The 22,653-nt window shown below is 46.1% G+C and overlaps 1 protein-coding gene across 3 annotated transcripts in view; it reads right to left on the bottom strand.

Annotated features, from left to right (window-relative positions):
* The window catches only part of NARS2 (asparaginyl-tRNA synthetase 2, mitochondrial), a 78,865-nt gene that overhangs the window by 5,345 nt on the left and 50,867 nt on the right, over positions 1-22,653 (bottom strand). For all 3 annotated transcript variants that reach the window (XM_014606601.3, XM_019493597.2, XM_019493596.2), the window contains 6 exons: positions 15,750-15,848; positions 15,576-15,613; positions 12,362-12,428; positions 10,422-10,559; positions 5,981-6,078; positions 4,076-4,102 (listed from right to left, as the gene is read on the bottom strand). In XM_014606601.3, coding sequence (XP_014462087.2) covers positions 4,076-4,102; positions 5,981-6,078; positions 10,422-10,559; positions 12,362-12,428; positions 15,576-15,613; positions 15,750-15,848 — 467 coding nt within the window. The remainder of the gene's footprint in view (positions 1-4,075; positions 4,103-5,980; positions 6,079-10,421; positions 10,560-12,361; positions 12,429-15,575; positions 15,614-15,749; positions 15,849-22,653) is intronic.

Genomic DNA, 22,653 nt, shown 5'->3' with positions numbered 1-22,653 from the left:
AAACTTGCCAGCAATTTAGCGCTTACACATCTGGGGGTACATCTGCTAGGCAACTCCCCAGCATTATTACAGAGGAAGGAGACAGCACCTAAGAGCACAGAAGTACCATATGCTGCTAAACCAATTCGGCCCTTGGCAGTTTATACTTTTACCATCATGAAGTTCTTTTCTTCTTCTGTGTAGGCTCAGATCTGCACTGTCCAGCAGATTATCCGTGCTAAGCAAGCTCGCTGAAGAAAGTTTGGTGAAGAATCATCAGTGCAATGAAAGCTCAATGAAGAAGACAGGGCTTACCTTCCTCCAACCAAAGGACAAATGAGTGCTGATGGCAGGCAGAACATTTTACTTCACCATTTCCATAGTGGTGGCACCCTTGTCTCTCCTGCCATCTTCCTGTACCACGTGGCAGGTTCTTTCTTATTGAGGCTGTGTGGCTACAGTTATGAGATGAGTCACAGTGGATCTGCTTGTGGTGTCTTCTGGACAAATTGTTGTCTGTGAACACTCAACAGTTCAGGAGGCCCCTGCCAGTCCTATGTTCTCAAGAGCCTCCACCTTGAATGAGACAATAACCCACAGCGGGTTCTCTATTTTCCCCGAGTTAACGCTAACAAAATCTAGATTCTGGCTTGCTAAAGGGTCAAGCATCAAGCTGTTTTCACAGTTTATGGGCACGATTCAAATCAGAATGATGATGAAAGTCCAGTATCTAGAGAGACCCAGGGCTGTCATGCTCGGTCTGTGTAAGCACTGAACAAAAACTAGCATTTGAGTGGCAGAATATCCTTCTTCTTATTTGTATTATGGTAGTACTTGGACGACCTCAAAAAAGATAAGCTCCCCAATGTGCCGAGCACAGTGCAAATATGGAGTTAGATAGTCTCTGCCCCAGGATGCTTTTAGTGTAAGCCAGCAATACTCAGATCATGGGCTCCAAACCACTAGTACCTCTTCAACTTAGCACCTCTGTCTCTTTGCAGAAAATGAAATCTCACTTCATCTTTTTAACTGCATGAGTCTTTCCTGCAACCCAAAACAAGGCAACACACATGCTATCAACTGTGACACTACCTTTTTCTTTTGAGTGCATTTGGCATGATTCACCAAGGCGGAGAGGGGGATGTTGCTGTGGCTCTTTAGTTAACATTGGTTGTTCATGTGGTTTCTGAGCCTGTCAGGACTGAGTGTATTTGGTCTAGAGGCAGGCACAGCGGGGCTAGAATAGGACCCTGGTCTTGACCACCCAGTCCAGTGCCCCGTACCCCACCGGGCAGTCCACCCTGCTGGTGCTTATAGCCTTCCAGTGACTATAGCTAGCACAGAGAGTCAGCAGCATGAAAATGAGGTGACCAAGTTCCCTGACAATATGAAAGAAAGGACAACGGAAATAAAGTAAGTAACCACATAAAACAGTTCTGAATGTTTCTTCCCAATGTCAGGGAAAGAAAGAAAACCTTACAGCACGTGAAAAACGTATTCAAGTGAGGGAGATAGAGGGACTAAGGAATTCTACCTTATGTTATTAAAGTTCTCTCAGCTGCTGACTAAACGGTGGGACTGAAAAGCAAAATAGCCCATTTCAGATCACTGGCTTCCCTCCTCCCACCTCTTCTCCCAGTGGGACAATGGGTCTATTAGAGGCAGGCCACTCCTTAAATACCTTGCTGAGGAGTGGCAGGGTTGTGACACAAGGGGTCCTACAGGCCTCAGTGGGAGGGAGCGAAACTGTAGCCTGTATGCTATTCTGCAGAGAGCCTTTGCCAGTGTTTGTTGCTGAAAAGTGAGTAACTTGTACTTGAAGACTCAGGCAGATGATTCAGTTCTCCTTCAAAGAGCTTTTGTGACTAACTGAATTCAATCATTAAAATGGAAAACAGATCAATTTTCTGTCCTGCTGAAATGCTTGCTGCAATCTTAATTATGGAAGGTCTGTTGCCACCTCAACAGTACTGAGACACTAGCGGGAGTGAGTGCTCCAAGGCAAACCGAACAGAAGCCAGAGACCCAGTTTCAGAAGAGATCAACCCTCCTCACTCCCCCCTAGGCTGTTTGAGTAAACCAGTCAACTGCAGAGTCCAAGTATGAAATCAGAAGGTATTGCCATGCCACAGCATAAGCAGTATCACAGCACTGACCTCACCCTCTGAAGTGTGCTCCCATGGAAGTAATAAGAAGGAAAAAAGGAGAGATTGAGGGAAACACATGACAAACCCCTGTTCACTATCAGAGGTACCTCCTTGAGTTCCTTGGTGAATGTAAGATAAGCATAGCCCAGCCCCCTTGCTAATGGCAGGGGAAACCTTACCTTAAACACAACTGCCCAAAGCTCCCAGCATAGCTCCATATACCTTCAACCAACCATAGGGAGAGAAAGATGTCACCTGTCTCCCACTCTGGCTCTAGAGAATTGTACAATTAGCTAGTTGTAGTAATGTAGCCACAACTTTATAAAGCACCATGTGCTGGTTGCTGTCAGAGACAGGGAGACCAATAATTTAATCTGCTCTGACAGCCCCCGCAGCTCAGTGATTCTTCTGTCATCGTGCTCAATTCCATGGATGCAAGGAATGAACTGAACGTTGTCACTAACTCTGACCAACATCTAAGTCCACAGCTTTCTAAGAACATAGGTTTTGCCCCTTAGTCGCCCCCTGCAAGTAGCTGTGCTTCGGGACTTAGAGGGGTTCATCTATGTCAAGGCAGGATGTCTTGCTAAAATAGAGGGGAGAAGGCTAACAGAAATAGGAGAAACTTCTTGTCATGGAGTAGGTCAGATGAAATGACTATGTTGGTGATGTACAGCTCTGTGGTACTGTGGGCTGTGCTATTCCCAAATGTTTGCAAGATGCCTGGGGAATCCTGCATTTGCTCCAGCCTCTTCATACAAGTTAAGAGTTTAAAAGCCTTTTCCCTAACAATCACGCCATCCACTCAAGCACCTTTTTGACAAACCTCTCAAACACTTAGAAACTTCACTCCTCCAACAGCTGATTAAAGATACCCAGAGAGAACTATTATTTCAGAAGGGATGCAGAGAATCCATACAGTCAATTCTGCATGGAAAAACCTCCAGGAACTTGCTTTTTTGCCTATTAAATTCAACAGTTGTTCTGTCTCAGTAATGAAACAGTCTTTATCCTTGCAACCACTGTGCTGGGCTCTTTGGATTGCAAAAGGAATTATGTACGTTACAGATACAAATCACTTGTGGCTTATGTATCCTATTTATTTTAGCAGTCAGGGTCTACTGTAACTGTATGTACTATTCAAGGATTTAATATTAAAAATGACTGAGAAGCCACAAGTCAATCAACTTCACATACCATATTTACCTGAATCCAAGATGAGGTTCCCTGCTGTTTAACTTGGTAAAAAAGACGACCCTCGTCTTGGAATTGGGGGGAGGGGAGGGGGGGGCGGCAGGCAGCTGCTGTAACTTCTAGCTCTGGCCCTGATCTGGGGTGAGGGCCAGAGCCACAGCTGCTGCCTGTTCTCTTGCCACCCCTGCCCCCCATCCCACAGCCTTTATCCCCTTGACTGCTTTCCCATCTCCCCCTGCAGCCCCCATAGCCTGTCTCCCCCTCCCCTCCCACCTTTACCCTTGCTCCAGTCTGGCAAGCTCTGGGCCTGCTCCATCCTGGGGCACAGAGCATGGCAGCTCTGGCCCTAGCTCCAGGAGCTACTAACCTCTCCCACTGCCTGCCCCCTGCCCTATTTTTTCCACCACCTGCCACTGCTTTCCCACTACAGCAGGAAGGGCAAGGCAGGGATGATGACGATGACAAATTTAAGACGACCCTCTAATAAAGAGATTCTATATGTGGAAAATTGTAACAAATGTATACAATTTTCCATGTATAGAATCTAATTATCAGAGGGCCATCTTAAATTCAGAGTCATCTTGGATTCAGATAAATACAGTAAAAATGACAGGTAGGAAAGATGCACATGCAGGAGGATAAACTGAGTAAGACTTGGCTAAATTTCATTGTGGGTATTTGCTGTTCACTGAGGGACCCTAACGAAACAGTAATACGACAATGGATCCTGCCTGATGACAAAGCTATGGGCTTACCATTGGTAGGTGTCTGAGAGTCCCAACCTGTGGAAGAAAAAAATCATCATAAGTAAAAGGGTCCATGCCTGCAGTGTGATCTAACAGCTGTTTAGTGCACAGGAATACACATGCTAGAAGAAGAGGCATTAAATACAAAAAGGGGAAGAAAGGAAACAGGCATGAACAAGAACAAAAGTTTCTAAAATGCAAATTAATGCTTTGTGGGCAGTACTGAACACATGCCTCAATGTTTTACTGCAGCATGTCCCAATCACAGAAACACTTGGGCTTATACAGAAAGAGCTCCCATGTGCATCTGAGGGCAACAGAGAATTAACAAAATATTTGTGGGTTTTCTTCACATTTTCCGTGGAAGGAACCATAGGCTAGTGAGTCCATGCAGCTGCTGGTAAAATGGCCCTTGTGGTTTCATTAGTTTCTAGGTGTGGCTTTGTGCCAATTGTTATTTATTAATTGCGGCACTCAGTTTGCAAGGGAAAACAGGGTTTCTTCCAACTGCCAGCTGTGCAAACTCCCCCCAGGATCTGAGAGGGAAGCTGGATTCAGAAAAGAGCTTTGCAGGCCAGATTACACCTCCATGACGCCTCCATAATCCCAGTGCATTCAAGGGTTTGCCCAGGCTCAGTTGACCAGAACGCTGTAAACGGGTCTATGAAGGATGCGCCAGTGACCAGCAAGACTGGAATTAACTCTCTCCCAGTTACACTGGCTCTGCAGAAAGCACAGTTTAAAGCAGGGAAAATACTCTTTGTTCAGACAGTTTGACCATGAATGCTCACAAGGAAAAAAGTCATTGAGTGAAATGTTTTTTCCCCAGTCCATGATGTGCTTCAGGCTCAGTGGAGATATTCCATTCATTATTTTAAACATGTTCACTGCATTATGGACTCTTCTGCTTTGTAAAGTATATAGTCTGGATCTTTGTCTCAGCCTGAATGGAAATGTCCATTCTCCCCCTGCTCATACCCTTCAAAATTTTCATTGCTGGTCTTGGTTTACTATGTTGAAGTGGGTGGGCTTCATTGTGCTTCTAAGTAGATATGTTTTTTGCTGAAAATGTGACTCACTTAAATGGCGAGTGCACTTGCAACATGTAATTCTTGTTAAGATGGGATCTCATCCATCCTCCAACAACACTGCCCACGTGCCCAGCAGAAAGGGATAGGATAAATTATGGAAGGCTCATTTGAAAATGGAGACAAGATCTGGCCTAAACTATGTAAAGAAGATGTCATTTACTCTGCAGAGTCAATGAACTGCAGGTTGATGGCCAGCATTGATAATTTGCCATTGTATCATTTGAGGCTTAACTGAAAGCACCTTGCAGACTCATGCAGACTGCTAGAAGCCAACAGAGCAAGGGTGCTCTCAAACAGCCCAGACCCGGGACAACCCAGTGGGGATTTCACTCCCAGTGAACCTGCCATCCCTTAGTACAGTACCATCCTTTGGCAAATGGCAGCACTGAGGTAACATCTGGATTAGCAAAGTCCACAGCTGTAACTCATTGTGGTGCAGCTTCCCAGGGCTGGATAACATCATGAAAAAAACACCCAGGTCTTGGCTGCACTACAACTTCCACCTTTGCTACTACCAGTGGTGAAATCCAGCTGGTGAGTGGAGAGGGTCTCAAAGAGGAGTCCAACTGAGCAGACCCAAGCACAGATGGCTTTTCTGGAGCCCTGAGGCATATTTACATCCAAAGCAAGTCACCATTTGGGATACAGCAACTGTTTGCTTAATGGATAAATAAAGATTTGAAAGCCAATAAACAAAGCCTTATAAAGCAGCATCTATTGTTTGGGCATCTTCCCTTCTTCTCCCACCACACTAATGGTTACCAACATCCTCCTTCACAGGCTGTTCTGCTACTTCTGTCAGTCACCCACGGTTTCTCCATACCTCTGTAAGCGTGACTGTAGGAAATGCAGTCGCTCCTCCCTCAGGCTGCCTCCACATAGCTCCCCTACTCCTGGAACCAGAAGATCAACAGCTGCAACCTTGGGAAGAAGAAAACCATAAGTGGTTGGTCAGGCTGGGGTAGCTGTGGAGTCCAAGAAAGGTGTTCTGGGAGAAGAAATTAATTTATATTTATTAAATTAATTAGTGTTCTAATGATGGAGCCAAGACAATAATAACATAGCCTGCTGGCACTTGGATACTGCACAAGTAGTTGGACTGGCACCAATATAACTGATGACAAGAGTTTAGATGATAAATACCAGAAACTGAATCTCAGAGTGACAATTCCATACAGACTGCTGGAAGCATGGGTTGGACAAAGACCTCTGGACTGAAAACCATCAGCCTCTGTTGCCTGCGCTATAAGAACCGTCTCTGATAGCCAAAGGCTTGAGCCGAATAAAACCTCTGCACACAGCTATTATAGGGATACAAAGAACCACTGCGAGGGTATGGACGCACAATGCCTTTGCCCACTAGTCTAAATTACCCCAGAATACCAGTTGTATGTCCACAGTTCTAGCTGATTTCATCCCAAAAGGATAACCTTTTGCTCAAAACAAGCTACAGGCTTGTATTACAGGTGACTACCTCCAAAGATGGTCACGTGTCAAATTTTAGCTGATTTTTTTAAATGAAATCTTCATATCTTCCCAAGCAGGAAGCAACTGTGACCACCTGAAACATGAGACACTGCTCCTGCCTTTGTTTCAAGGTAATCTGCATCACAGAGCCTCGCAAGAAGTGAGAGACTCCATATCAGCTATGAACTGACTGCCCAGAGGAGTTTTCCATCTACTGACTTCTCTGTGAAATCCTATGAAATATGAACTTTCATTTCTATGCAGCAGAACTTTTACAATCTTTTCTCCAATGCCTCATGAAGGGTGTTTGTGCTCAAAAGCTTGCAATTAAAGATTTTTTTTTTTTGCAAAAATCTTGTTGGTCTAATAAAAAATATAATCTCTACTACGTGTCCGGATTGCTTTCACCCTGGATTTCAGCACTTAACATTCATTGGCAAGCACGGTTATACTGGTATAGAAGTGACACGTGCCTACACCCTAAGAAAATACAGGCAATGACAGGAACCCTTGGTCCCCTTCCTCCCCCCTTTGAGGTGGTCTGGACTCTCCAATCCAGCCACTAAGACAGCTACTCAAGCTTCCTCTGTTGAGTCTAGGATACTACATGTCTAAACACATGCATGCTCCAGAAGAGCCCCTCCAGCCGTGACTGTTTATAGGACTGGTGACTGCTTCACTTAGTTGCTTCAAACTTGAACGCATCTGGAGGAGGGGTGGGGTCACTTGATCTGGAAGCCATCTGCCAGCTTGGGTAAGAAATACGAGGTCGAAGCAGAACTGAAAGAGGACACCTTTGTCCTGAATTAGGAGTCTCTGCACCAAAACAATAAACGGTAGGGACTGATACGCCCTGAGTTATTTTGGTGCACGTGTCTGAGTTGGCAAGTCCTAAGCAAAAAAAAAAAAAGACCCAAGAGCAACCTCTGGTGAGTCAGGCAAACACAGGCAGGTAGATTGCTGCATACCTTCATGACACCTGAGGAATTCCTATAGACCAACATCCTCCATGGATTTCAGGCACCTAACTCTCATGGAAATCAACACAGGTGGTTTCTTCCCTCCTTACTCAGAGTTATGCTTTGTTCAAGGAGTCCCTAGGTCCTGAGCTTTCCAGGCACTCAGGTCCTCAAAGTTAATTTAAGGTGTCCAATTCCCACTAATATCAGGGATACCCAGCATGGGTTTGTTGCGGGTAGGTCTTGCTTGACCAATCTCATTTCCTTTTACGACCAGGTGACCTATCACCTGGACAAGGGAGAAGAGATGGATGTCGTATATCTTGACTTCAAAAAAGCCTTCGATCTTGTAACCCATGATCACCTCTTGGCAAAACTGGCTAATTGATGCCTTGACCTCACCACGATCCGCTGGCTGGGGAACTGGCTCTGCGGCAGGACCCAGAGGGTGGTGGTTGACGGAAGTCAATCGTCATGGTGCGCGGTGACCAGTGGGGCCCCTCAAGGCTCTGTCCTAGGGCCTATACTGTTTAACATCTTCATCAACGATGTGGACATTGGTGTCAGAAGTGGACTGGTCACGTTTGCCGACGATACCAAACTCTGGGGTAAAGCATCCACACCTGAGGACAGGAGGGTGATCCAGGCAGATCTTGACAGGCTCATGAAACGGGCGGATGAGAACCTGATGGTATTCAACACTGAAAAATGCAAGGTTCACCTTGGGAGGAAAAACCTGCAGCACGCTTATAGGCTCAGTAGTGCTACGCTGGTTAGCACTACGGATGAAAGGGACTTGGGGGTCATGGTTGACCACAAGATGAACATAAGCCTTCAGTGTGATGCTGCGGCTAGTAAAGCGAGCAAAACGCTGGCTTGCATCCATAGATGCTTCTCAAACAAACCCTGGGACGTCATTCTCCGCTTGTACTCGGCCTTGGTGAGGCCGCAGCCAGAGTACTGCATCCAGTTTTGGGCTCCACAATTCAAAGAGGATGTGGAGAAGCTTGAGAGAGTCCAGAGGAGAGCCACGCGCATGATCAGAGGTCAGGAAAACAGACCTTATGATGACAGGCTGAGAGCCATGGGGCTCTTCAGCCTAGAAAAGCGCAGGCTCAGGGGTGATCTGGTGGCCACCTATAAGTTTATCGGGGTGCTCATCAGGATCTGGGGGAACATCTGTTCACCAGAGCGCCCCAAGGGATGACAAGATCAAACGGTCACAAACTCCGCCGTGACCGATTCAGGCTGCACATAAGGAAGAACTTCTTCACTGTCCGAGCCCCCAAGGTTTGGAACAGACTGCCACCAGAGGCAGTTCAAGCACCCACTTTGAACACCTTCAAGACACATTTGGATGCTTATCTTGCTGGGATCCTATGATCCCTGCTGACTTCCTGCCCATGGGGCAGGGGGCTGGACTCAATGATCCTCTGGAGTCCCTTTCAGCCTGAATGTCTATGAAATCTATTAAATCAATGATTTAAGAAATATGAGTTGGCCACCAAAATACTTTTGAGAACCTGGGCCTGAGTCCCAGGAGTCACAGAGCCTTGGAACTCCATACAGAAAAATGCGTTTCAAAAGGAGGAGCCTTTTCTGTTTCCGTTTGCTGGGAGGAGATGGAGACACAAATTGGTCTTCTGTTTCTGGAAGGGAAGAGAACGGACCTTCTCATGCCATGGGACTCTATGGGCCTTTGCTGTCATTCAAGAAACATTTTACAAAACAGAATAAATACAAGTTGTTTACTTTTAAAATGCATACTATAGGTAATAATGTTAAATGCATATTACATTTAAATATTATATATATTTAATGTTAACAATATTATTTAAAAAATACAATCTCTTTAACATTTGACTTTTCCTTAGAAACAAGGTCTGTCACAAACCCATCTTAAAAGACCATAAAAGGGAAAATAAAATAAATGGCTGCTTTCCAAAAATATGTTGCATCCATTCTTCTTCTGTTTAATCCTAATATCTTCTGTTTTGGGCACCTTGGAAAGAAGATAATAGCCTGGACTGGATGTCCCCTAGAACAGTTGACAGACATGTCACTACCTGTTCCCTAACGGGTAGCTCTAATGAATCATAGAAAGGGTTGGAAAGGACCTCAGGAGGTCATCTAGTGATTCTAGTCCAACCCTGCTACTCAAAGCAGGACCATCCCCAACTACATCATCCCATCCAAGGCTTTGTCTAGCCAGACCTTAAAAACTTCCAAGGATGGAGATTCTACAATTTCTCTGGGTAGCTGCTCCAGCACTTTACTACCCTCCAAGTGAGAAAGCTTTTCCTAGCATCTAACCTAAATTTCGCTTGCTGCAACTGGAGCCCATTGCTCCTTGTTCTGCCCCCACTGAGAACAGCCCAGCTCCATCCTCCTTGGAACCCCCCTGCAGGTAGCTGAAGGCTGCTATTAAATCCCCTCTATCTTCTCTTCTCCAGATTAAATAAACCCAGTTCCCTCAGCATTTCCTCATATGTAATGTGCCTCAGCCCCCTAACCATTTTTGTTGGCCTTTGCTGGACTCTCTCCACTTTCTTCACATCCCTTCTGTAATGGGGGGCCCAAAACTGGACACAAGGATTCCAAATGTGGCCTCACCCGTGCAGAACAGAGGGGAAAAGTCACATCCCACTATCTGCTGGCAACGCAGCCCAGTATGTCATTAGCCTCCTCTGCAACAAGGGCACACTGTTGGCTCATATTCATCTTATTGTTCACTGCAACTCCCAGGTCCTTTTCAGCAAAAAGATTGTGCATTCCAAGATTGGATGGGCAAAGGAAGGACAAATGACTGTACTAAGATGGTGATGTGCATAAACTTACTGTGTGCTGAGGTCCATCATCATTATCTCGCATGTAGAAAGGTTTGAGATCATACGGATAGTTAATCACAAACACGGGAACGTCACCACAGTGCGTCACCAGGTACTTCTCATGCTCGGTTTGGAGATCTTGGCCCCACTGTAAAGACATGAGAAGGAGAGGTTGGATCCTACCCAGCTGCAGTACAAGGCCCTGAACAGGGAATGTACTGGTAAAGAAAACCAGTTTCATAGACTTTAAAGCCTGAAGGAACCATTAGGATCACCTACTCTAACCTCCTGCATGACACACCCAGAGAACAGTGAAGCAACTAGAATAAACTTTCATGTTGCCTAAGGAAACAGCAAATCAAGCCAATTTTAGCTTTCCTTTAAGGGGTAGAGAAAGTGACTTTATCTAGTTGCTTGCTTTTCTGGATGTGCCACAGCTCTTCCAGATGTACGCTACCTCTGGCAGCTTCTGGCTTAGCAAAACACAGTCTTGTCTGCAAAAGATCATGCCTAGTGCCTGCATCCTGCATAGTAGGAATATGGGAAGTGCTGGGGGTGGGATTATTGGTGTGATAAGTACTTATGTCTGGATATAGGATTTACAGTTCTGAGTCTACTGATGCAGAGATAAATTATCTTGCTGATCTTGGCCAGTCTGTCTGGAAGGCAGGTCCAACTAGATTTACCCTCAAAGCAGCAGATTGAAGGCCATTAAGGCTAATGACTATGTGTGAGACTGGAAATGGGGACTCAGGCAGGGACACCATCTAACAAAGCAGGAATGAAGCAGAAGGCTCAGGATAATAAACACCATAGCTTTAGAAACTCTAAAACGGTGGTGGTCAAAGATCTGGGCTGCAGGTTGGACTGTCCAACAGAGCTCTATCATTCACCCTGTGGTGCTGCCTGTGGGTCTCGAACTGGCCTCAAGTCCAATATGCACCAGATTGGCCCTGTGTGCTTCATCCAGGGCTGGTCTGGATTGGGCCCACAGCCCAGGTCCTGCTATGTGCAGTGTGCACCTTAAATCGATCCTGCCAGCTACATGTGACACACAGGGCCAGGGCTGGCATGCACTAAATGCAGCACACAGGACTGTAGCCAACACACTTGCTGTGTGGCTGGTCCAGGGCACACGCAGTATGTAGTGTTCATACTGGACTGGCTCTGTGCGCCAGCTCCAGCGTGTAGGGTCGGTCTGTGGGTGCAACCTGGCTTGTAGACTGGTCCCACACCCCTTATCTGGGCTGGACAAGTTTGATACCCCTGCCCTGAAGCGTGTAAACTTCTCTCTCCAGGACTATAATAATCTTTTGGAAGAACAAAGCCTCCTGTTATCTACATCCAGGAAAGATTTTATTTAGATTCAGTGTCACCATGTTATTCTTAGTTAAACCCTGAGCACCACCTAAATAATCTCATTTCCCAATTAGATCACAGGTTGGCAACATTTTCCAATGGCAGAAGGAAAGGCCCAGCTCAGATCTGAGACAGGTTAGCACTAGGACCTGGCCATTGCTGCTTCTCCCTGCCACCCAGCTGTGGCAGGGCACAGACAAAAACCCATGGCCATGAAGCTCCCTGGCTCCATGGGCCATAGGTTGCTGACCCTTGCATTGGATAACCACGTCATCCAGGCATGCCCACTCATAGGAAGGGACATTTCTTTCTCCAAGTCGGATGCAGCCTTCTCCCCTAAGCCACTAACCCCAGCTGTCCACCCTTCATTCTAATAAAACGTTCCCCATCAATTACTCTACACTTCACCTTCCAAGCTACTGTGGTAATCGCACCTAGTTGCCAACACCACACAAGGACTGTCCCACCTTGCATGGAAGAGACTCTGCTACAGTATCAGAAAGAGGGAAGGGAGGTTTCCCTGCATGCACAGCCCCCAGATGCTGGGATGCAGGAGAAGCTCTCTCCTAGGGGGATGACACCACCACCTACCTCTGGTTTGAAAGTGAAAGTCTGAGGTGCTCGCTTTAAAATGTCAACTGCTTCGGTGTAGGAAAGTCTGTAAGAGGAAAACAGGTCTCTGAGGAAGCAAGTGAAAGCAACACGAAGGTCCCTTGCTAAGGGCTGTAGTGGAAAACTGAAGGGAAGCTGTCCACAGACCCACTACTTTATGATCTTGGATTTCTCAAGTAAAACAAGCTCAAGCATGGTGAACACCTTGGACAGCAAGGAAACCCCTGAGTGTGATACGAAGTGATGCTAGCAGTTCAACAGATGGCAGCTTTCCCCTGACTCAGCCAAGTTACTAAAGCCCCAGCCTGATAGTGCTTAGTGCCATAACTTACACAATGCCTTAATGTTTTAAATACCAGGATTGAGGTCTCTGGGGTACAGGTTGTAGCTGTGTTTTTCTAAGGACACAGACAGGCAAGATTCTTTGGGTAAATCCGATATCTTTTATTAAACCAACTAAAATAGTTGGAAAAATTCTTTGCAAGCTTTCGGGTACAAAAATACTTTGTCAGGCTACCGACTGCAGATGCTTCCTCAGCCTGACGAGGGATGTTTGTACCCAAAAGCTTGCAAAGAAGAATTTTTTAGAGGTGCAACGATACATCAGTCCCATATCAGATCGGCACTGATATAGGGAAAATTGACACTATTGGCAATCGGCTTTTTTTGGTTGATGTGGCTGATAATGTCACCGATAAATGTCCTGTGCATGGCAGCAGCCGCAGCACAACCTGGCAGCGTGGAGAGCAGCCAGGTCCAGCTGGTAAGTCTGTTGTGAGGGAAGGGGCGTTGGCGGATCAAGGCCCCAGCAGTGAGGGTAGTAGGGTTGGGGCAGGTGCTGCACAGCCAGGGCAGGGTGTGGGAAGAGCCACAAGCGGCTCATCCAGGGACGTGAAGAGGGGGTGGCGGCTCCCGCCACTGTGTGCACCCTGGGAGGGCATGGAGGGGTATGTGCCCCTGGATCTGCGTCTGGGGTGAGGGCAGGCTGTTGCTGTGGGCTGGGGGTGGCACTGGGCTCTTCCCGGCAGGGGGCTGGGCTGGGCTGTGCTTGGGTTGGGCAGTGCCAGTGCTGGGAGGGGGGCTACAGTGAATTTTGGGATGGCTGCAGCACTCGTCCCCCATAGGTCCTCTCCCAACACCAACGCCCACTCTAAGTGCAGCCCGGCCCAGCCCCCCGCCAGGAAGAGCTTGGTACTGCCCCAGCCCGCAGAGGCAGCTCACCCTCTGGGTGGGGGGGTTGGTGTGTGTGGTGGAGTGTGTGCACGCAGTAGTGAGCAGGGTTCCCCCCCAGAAGTGCACGGGTGTGTGTCTGGGGGTGCATGTGGGGAGGGGTGTGCATGAGAGCTCCCCTGTGTGCACCCCCCTGAGCTGGTCAGCACCCATCCCCATCCAGCAACAGCCTGGGGCCTGCATACCTGCAGTACCTCCCTGCCACTGCCAGCAGCATGCAGCCCCAGCACTCCCCATGCGCGTGCCAGAGAGGATCAGCCAGACCACAAGCACAGCCCCACCCTGCCCCGCCCCTGCTCCACACCATCTGCCCGTGGTGCATCCTGCTGCACCCAGGGCATGCAGTGGGGCTGGGGCAGCTCTGCAGCTGGACAGATTCCGGCCACTGCTGTCACTGCTGGCCTCAGTCCCCTCAGGACCCACAATACACAGCCTTAACTCTGCAGGCCCCACGCCTGCTCTGGGCTTGCCCACCCAGGCTTAGCAGCGGCAGTGCAGAACAGAAGCTGTTGCTTAGCATGGGGGAAAAGAGGCCCCTCTCTCTCACTGCTGCCAGCCATTCCTGCTGCAGCCACCCAGAGCCTATGATGGGCTGCCCTGCATCTGCTCCATGCTTTGCCTGCTGGGCAGCCCGGAGGCGGCAATGACAGCAGTGTAGACTCAGGGCAGCCAAGCGCAGGCTCTGGACAGCTGCAGCAGGAATGGCTGGCAGCGGTGAGGGGAAGGGGCCGCTTTTCTCCCATGTTGAGCAACAGCTTGTCCCACACTGCTGCTGCTGAGCCTGGGTGGGCGAGCCCAGAGCAGGTGTGGGATGCATGGGGTTGGGGCTGTGCAGCATGGTTCCCTACCGGTATCGAGGGGCTGGAGCCAGCAGCGGTGGCAGCTGCAAGGACCTGCTGCCACCTGGGCTGCCTAGAAAGGCAGTGCACCTGTGAAGCCCCCCCACCCCTGCTGTGTGCCCAGGGGGCGGCAGGACGGCTCACAACTGGACTGTGCCTGGGCCAGGTGGCACTGAGGGACCTGCCACAGGCCGGACAAAGACCTGCTGCAGGCCGGGCTGTATTTTTCCCACCCCTGGTCTAAAAGGACAGCCCAGGCTGAGAAGAGCTGAAAAGCTGCACTTACATTGTAAGAATCAAACAACTTGTTTCCATTAACATTTTCTTGCTCGAAAACACCAGCTCCGGGACTAGTTACACCAGATTAAATAAGTAAATTAAGAGCCAAGCAAACAGTCAGTGCAGTGGAGAATCTGATCTAGAGAAGTCTTTGCAACCCACAAAAACACAGCTGGAAACCAAAACCAAATGAAAAGTTGCTTAATGATGCATTTTCTATATACCAGGCTGTAATCACAGAGAGATAAAATATCCTGGTACCACTAATTAAACCTCTCTGTATCACTGACTCAGACCAATTGCAGGCCCGGCTTCCTAAAGAACTATGCATCCAAGTCTTTTACATCCATCTACATCAACAAGGATTCAATAATGCACTGAAATGTACTGGAATAAATGGCTCAGTGTAGAATATGCTGTTCTATGCACTGAGTTTATGCACCTCCACAGGAAGTCAGCTGGAATCTCACTTGTGCTAGGTGAAGCCCTATGAAGTGCTTTGGCAGGGTGGAACGGGATCAGCTTAGGTATCTAACAGGTGGCATTAAACCTGGCCCAAAGCGTGTTAGGCACTTCAGACAAGCAACAGTAAGATAAGACTTACCAGAGTGTTTCCAGTTTAGAAAGACAAAAAACAAAGGGGAAGAGAAGCAGATGCAGAGGAAGCAGTGGTCAGGGATGCTATAACTGTTCATGGGCAAATGGCTCTGGTTAAACAGATGGGGAATCTCAGCTAGTGTATTTAAAGCCACTGATTGGCTGGAAAAGGGGAAAAAGGCAAAAAAGTAAAAGGGTGCTAAAGCAGCAGCATGTGATATGTCCTCGGTTAAAAAAATGGTACTTACGTTAGAAATTTGTTCTTCAGCATTTGTTCCAATCTGCCCTTCATTAAAACAAGCAAACCACAATGAGAAACTCCTCGTAATGGCTAGCACAAGGCAGCACAGTAAGAAGCTTGTCCACTGCCGATGCTGGCTTACTGACAAGAGGACTGCCGCTTTTTCTGTCATGTCTGTTACCTTTTGGGCAGGAGCTACGTATTTATAAAAAAACTCGACTTCGTGAGGACATCTGGAAAGCACTGTGCTTGTGGCAGTCTTGAAAAGATCCTCTATAACCTGAGAAGAAAAACAGAACAGCAGGAAAACTGAGGTCACTTATGCATCCCCAGGCTATATATAAAACATGCTAAGCGCTGGCCAAAGAGGTCTTGTTGTTGGACAATCAAAGAAGGACACCAGCTTGTTACTGCTCTCTGCTAATAGGCTTCCCCTCTAGGTGAAGAAGTAGGGGCTGCTCTTAATGAGAGGCTGTGGGTTTGATCCTTGCTGATGACCTGATGTTCTTAAGTCAGATATTTGCAGTGAAAGATACGTGTCTAAAAAACTCAAACAGCAGCAAAGGACACCTGTGAACAAAAGCGGTTACCGCCGACACCGCCTGTTCCTGCTTGTCCTGGAATAAACAGTTCTTTTCTGGCATTAGAAATGATGGAATAAAGGAGAAGAGGATAAACCTGTGGGGAACTAAGCCAATCTGATCACCAGGGATCCAGTTTTCTCTTATAAAAAAAATCCCCAATTTTTGGATTTAAAAAAGTAACCCAAAATCCACATTTTTCCTTGATTAAAATGAAACGCTATTAATTATATCTATTAGTGGAATTTCATTTTAATCACAGAAAAACGTGCATTTTGGGTTACTTTTTTAATGATGAAATGTCACAAATATATCTATCTTAGATATAGATATATATATAATGGTATTTCATTTTAATCACAGAAAAACATGGATTTTAGGTTATTTTTTTAAATCCGAAAATTGGGGATTATTTTAGCAGAGAAAACTAGGATCCCTGCTGATCATCAACGAGGCTCTGCACTGCAAGAGCAAGGGCAAAGGAAGCACACCAGGAATGAGACGGGGCTGGGGCTTTTCTACCCAGGGACACGAGTAAATCTGAATTTTTCAAAGGGGAGATTTTACACCCATATGAGGACTCATAGATTCATAGGTGTAGGGTCGGAAGGGACCCAAGTAGATCATCAAGTCCGACTCCCTGCCCTGGGCAGGAGAGAATCCTGGGCTCATATGACCCCAGTCAGGTAATTGTTAAGCCTTCTCTTAAAGACCCCCAGGGTAGGAGCCAGCACCACTTCCCTTGGAAGTTGGTTCCAGATCCTAGCTGCCCTGACTGTGAAATACTGTGAAATAGGACACACTTATTCTGAATAAAAGTGGCCTTCACTTTGAGTTCCTGCTAAATCAAAATTGAGGACACTTTCATTCAGAATAAGTGTGTTCACACAGAGTTTGAATGCAGTTTGACTACTCCACATTTAAAGTGATCTCAGGCTAACATTCCTGTGTGTGTTTGTGTACAAGTGCTGTGGGGAGACTCACAGGGTGACCTTCTTGCTGGTCTGCTGAACCCACGGCATATCTGTATCAGGATGGTCTTATCATACTCCCTTGTCTGTCTGCATGCATCTGTTAGTCTGGTCTTAAACAGAGAACTGAAGCTGAGACACAGAGCAGGTATTTGTTCCTGGTTTGTACTACACCTGGCACTATGGGGTCTTGATTAGGGTCCCAAGGCACTATGGTAATATGCATAAGGAATCCCAGTAAGTAGAGTCAGTACTTAAAAGCCCTATAATAAAACAAAATGACAGTCACTTCGCTGAAGAGCTTACAACCTGAATGATGGAGGGCAGAAGAAAGGAACTATAATTATTTCTATTGTATAGATAATGAATTGAGGTTGCAGGAGACTTAAGAGTTGTGAGACAGTACCAGAGTGTGGGTAAGGCATGAATCTACCAGATCCTTCCAAATTAGTGGTTACAATCTGCCTAACCCAGAACCTGGCAGGCTACATGTGGTGGCTTGTCCTCTGGATAAAGGAGAACTAGTCAGTACAGTATACAGGCAGTCCTTGGACTTACAACACAATTGGTTCCTGAAAACCCCGTCTTAAGTCAAAATGTTGTAACTCAGAACCAATTTTTTCATAAGAAACAATGTTATAAATGGGGGATTGGTTCCTGAACCAAGGCCCAATACCCTATTTTCACCAAAAATACCCCAGAATTTTGTACTTGATCAATTATAGATGAGTAATATAGCCACATTAATGTATTTATATTGTAAATAGCAATCATATTGATTTGGAAGGACTTCTTTGAGGTGACTTTGCTAGACTTTTTGAAGGGCTCTTGATTGGACTTTTTGAAGGGCTCTTGGCTGGAGTCTTCTCCGGAGTCCCGGCTGCAGGTTTGTCTGGAGTCTGGTCTGCTTTCTTAAAGAAAGCGTCCAAGGAAGTTTGGACAGACGTTCTCCAGGGAGATGGGCGATGCAGCGAACTTGTTCGCTGGCATAGTGTTGCATCAGATCAAATGTTGTAAAGTTGAAACAGGGTGTCAATTTATAAAGGTTGTAAGTGCGAAAAGTTGTAACTCAAATTGTTGCAAGTCAAGGACTGCCTGTACTTGGATTTTCAAAAAAGCTTTCCACAAGGCTCCTCACCAAAGGCTCTTGAGGAAGCGAAGCTGCCTTGGGATTAAGGGAGGGCAAGCGAAAACTGGAGACAATCAAAATGTGGTTCAGAGAGGAAATACAGTGTAGGACATTTTTTAGGAGAGAAAGATCAACAGTAGGGTCCCATGGAGATTGATGCTGGGACCCGTGTTGTTCAACATACTCACAAACGATGTGGAAAAGTGAACAGGCAAGGTCTACAGATGAAATACAGTTATTTATCATGTCTTGTAACACAAAGACGAGGAGGCAGTGTCCAATGAAATGATCAGGCTGCAGCCTGTTCAACTTCAACTAGTTTCAACTTTACAACGTTTGATCTGATGCAACGCCATGCCAGTGAACAAGTTTGCTGCATTGCCCATCTCCCTGGAGAACATCTGTCCAAAATTTCTTGGACACTTTCTTTAAGAAAGCAGGCTTCTCTCTCTAAGGTTTATAACAAACCAAAGGAGGTTTTTTTCTTTTTCACAGAGCATAAATAACCTGTGCAACTCCCTACCACAGGATATTATGGAGGACAACAGTATAACTGGGTTCAAAAGGAACCCAGCCAAATTTATGGAGAGGCCCACTGGGGGCTATTAAACACAATGGTTAGGGACGTAACTGAGAGTGTCTGATGGGCTGGAATATTACACATGCCCTGTCTCTCATACTCTTCATCTAAAGCATCTGCTACTTGCTACTGTTAGAGGGAGGATACAGAGTGAGGTGGACTGACCCAGAATGGCAGCTTTTATATTCTCATGTTATGCCCACTTCAATTTCCTCACAAAACCTTAACTGGAAGCCAGCTCACCTAAAGTCTATTAGGGGTAAAAACATTGGGTTGATGATGTAGCGCAGACTATGATACTACTGCATGTGGATAAAAAGCATTATTGTAATGAGTACACAAATATCCAGTACATTAAAAGCCTGGGTTTCTTGCTGTAGAACAGTGACTCTCAGCTGGGTGCTTTGAGATCCCTTCAAGGGTGATGTGATGCAGGGTGCCACAAAATGTCAGCACTGTTAGGTTTACAAATGTGGTTCACAAAATAAACTGAGAGATTTCAAACAAATTCATGGTTACGGTCTTCCTGAGTTCTCCGAAACAGAAAGAAACTCTCTATTCTTTTTCCAGGCTAAAACAAAGAATGAAAATGGAGAGCTAGCATTTTCCAATAGGCACCTCAAGCCTACCCAGGGGTACTTCAAGTCATAAAAGATAGAAAACCATGGCTGTACAACCAATTCAGCAACGAGTAACCAAACAGCTGGCTTCAAACCTGCTTCAAAATAGCTAGGAAAAGACTTATACAGATTAAATTAGAAAAGTTCCCAGCAGCTCATTTTGTTTTACTCAAGCAGAGATGAAAGGGTTTTTCATTAAACTTCCTCTTTCTAGAAAATGAAAGTATCAGCTGGTTTTAGCAAATTATTTATTTTGTTTAATCAGCACTAATTTTTGTTTTGCTTTGTGATAGAGTAACATTTAGGATCCCACAGCATTCAACACAAGTAGCTTCCCCTTGTGGAAAAAAAGTGGGTGGTATAGGAAGAATAAACAGAGAAATATTTCCAGGTTCAAGACCGAGGTTTTATTCTTCGCAATACTGAAAGAAATGTGGTTCATCTTGTGGTCTTCTGACTATTACAATGGTAAAGGTATGTAATGTCAAAAGCTTGCTACGTACTTTAAGGTGAAAGTCAAAGATCGTGCTCTTGGCCCCAAAGAGGTTACAGGGGTAAATAGGCCACAAAATGGAAGGCTGGAAAATAGGATTAATCAAAGGTGAGTGGAGAAGCATAGCTAATGTTACACATGTTCTAGAGTTTAGCAGTCCTCCTAGAAGACTTGCAGAGGGGGGAAAAAATGGGCCTGTTACCTATTTTTGTTTCTTAATCTTAAATCCAAAAGCTGTGCATTTTGGGGGGAGGGGTGGGGACTTTCCCTTCTTTCTCGTACATCAATTTTTTTCACCTGCTTCTTTCTTTTGAAACTACAAAACATCACCAACAAAGACTGAACATCAGCCCTGAGAGCAGCAGCTTGGCTGAGCCTGGCTTTCCCAAGTTTTCTGCAGAACTTCTCGGAGGTTTCCAGTAGGGATTCTCTGCTCAGATCTTCACTGGGCATGTCTACATGAGACATTTACGGTGCAGTTGACTTAATTAACTGCACAGTAAACGTTTGGGTGTCTACACGTGCACCCTTATTAGGGCACATAAAACTAGTGAACTCCGCAGCAGGGTAGTCTTGTAAAATACTACAAGTACTACCCTGCTGCAGAGCTTTTTCATGCGCAGCAGCATACATCTTGGTGCTTCAGCACAGAGCTAGCAGGCAGCCCTGGTGCTGAAGCATAATCATGCCTCAGCCAGCCCCACCACTGAACATGGAGCCCTGTCCGAGCAGCCTTGGGCTGACAGGCTGACCCCCTGGGTCCCCTGCTGGGCTGGGCTGCTCTGAATGGGCTCCATGTGCTGTGCACAAAAACCCAGCAAAACAAAACTCTGGAGCAATATGCTCTAGTTTTTGCTCCAGGGTGCACGTTCTAGAAGTATGCTGGGGAGCAAAAAAACCAAATATCCTGGATTTCCATATGGTCAACCTAGCACTTGGGGAGTGAGTGGCAAAAAGATTGGGCCCCACTACTTGAACAGAGGGCAGGCTTCTATGCGATGGCAGGCTTCTGTGTGTCAGGCATTTTCCCATTTTCCAGGATCTGGTACTTCCATCACCTTTGTGTTTATACACACACATACGCGCACACACGCATATACATTTTCTCTCTCTCTCTAAGGCTTATGCATGACTATTCACAAACCTTCCTCTCCAGCGCGTAAAGCCATCATTTTGGGAATTAGATTCCTAGAGAAAAGAGCTAGGCTCATTGCTGCATAGCACAACAAAACATTACACTCACAGTCCTGCATTACTATGTCACAGATATACAATGTAATTCAGAACTGTCATGCAAAAACAGCACCGGGGAAACTGAATTTGGTGTCCAAGTGAAGTTCAACATCTCAACACATCTGTACAGAAAATACGTGCTACTGCAAGGAACATCTGGTGAGACACATCCTCTATGCAGTTTTTCACAGTGTTGAGAGCAACCTATGTTCCAATTCCACCCCCCCAAAATTGTATTAAAAGACCAGTTAGATTGCAAAGCCAAGCATTTTAAAATTAGGAGGTACCAAAATGAGGTATACCACAGCAATCATGATTTGCCTCTGTGTAGATATGCACTATGGTAGTCTTTGAGGATATCACCATACACTAGTTTTAAGAACTGGACTGCTGCCTCACTTATGGACCTGCTGTGGGTACAACAAGACGGTCCAGAGAAGGAGTCTCCTATCTACAGATACCTTGTCTTATTCATTGCAGGGGATGGAAGGGCTATGTTGACTGAAAGGGGACAGGAGGAAGAGAAAGGAGAGCACCTGGGTTAAGGCAGAAGGGAATTGCCTAAAGAACAAAATTCAATTCCTGCCAAAGAGTTTCTGGGAGATGCTGGGCAAATCACTTACACTGAACTTCTCACCAGTCGTCACTAATTGCATGTTCTGCACTTTCTGATGTCCAGGGCTCTGATCTGCAGAAGTACTGAGCACTTACGACTGCAACGAAGTCAGCAGGAAATGTACTTTGAAGATTTGAAGCACTATGTAATGCCAAGTCCTCTGAAAACTCCTACACCCTTCAAACTAGGTGGCCTTTCGGTTTCCTTGTGCCTCAGTTTCCCATCTGTAAAAGAGAACTATGCTCTTAATAATGTTCTATAATGCCACTGGGATGTTGTGAGAATCAATTTATGCTGGTGAAGCACTCAGAAACTGCAACAAAAAACCACAGAAAAAGCCTAGGAGGAAACGAATGATTTCGCCTTCCGAGCAGGATTTGAGTTGTGTGGTAAATAAAACCTAGCTCCACATTCTGGCCAACAAGTAAAGCAAAATATTGAGCAGCTGCTCATTAAATGAGTCCCTTCCATCCTATGCACTGAATGAGGCAGGGGTCCTTTGAATAAAACATAGCATATCTTCATATAATTAAAGATGGTATCATGGTGTGTATACACAAGGGTGCTGAAAGATGGTTACACATGCAGTCTTAACTCAGCCATAATAATATTCTTTTAATGCAGGAGTTCTTTGTATGTGGTATCTTGCACTTTTTAAGAAGCAAACTTAATAAAAAAGAGATTGCATCAAGAGGCATCAGACCTGCACAGGTCATTCACAGGGCTGAAGCACCACACAAGCTAGCGGTGTAACTGGTAGTCCCAGTTTGTGTTCTGTCCACCTCCAGTGCTGGTACAGAGAGGATGGCCACGTTGACAGAGGGACCACAGATATCTGCTGCTGGATGATGGATGGTGAAAC

Source organism: Alligator mississippiensis, chromosome 1 (genome assembly GCF_030867095.1).
Source record: "Alligator mississippiensis isolate rAllMis1 chromosome 1, rAllMis1, whole genome shotgun sequence".
Taxonomy (NCBI): domain Eukaryota; kingdom Metazoa; phylum Chordata; order Crocodylia; family Alligatoridae; genus Alligator; species Alligator mississippiensis.
Note: the sequence above shows the minus strand (reverse complement) of the source record. Positions and strands in the feature narration are given on the sequence as shown.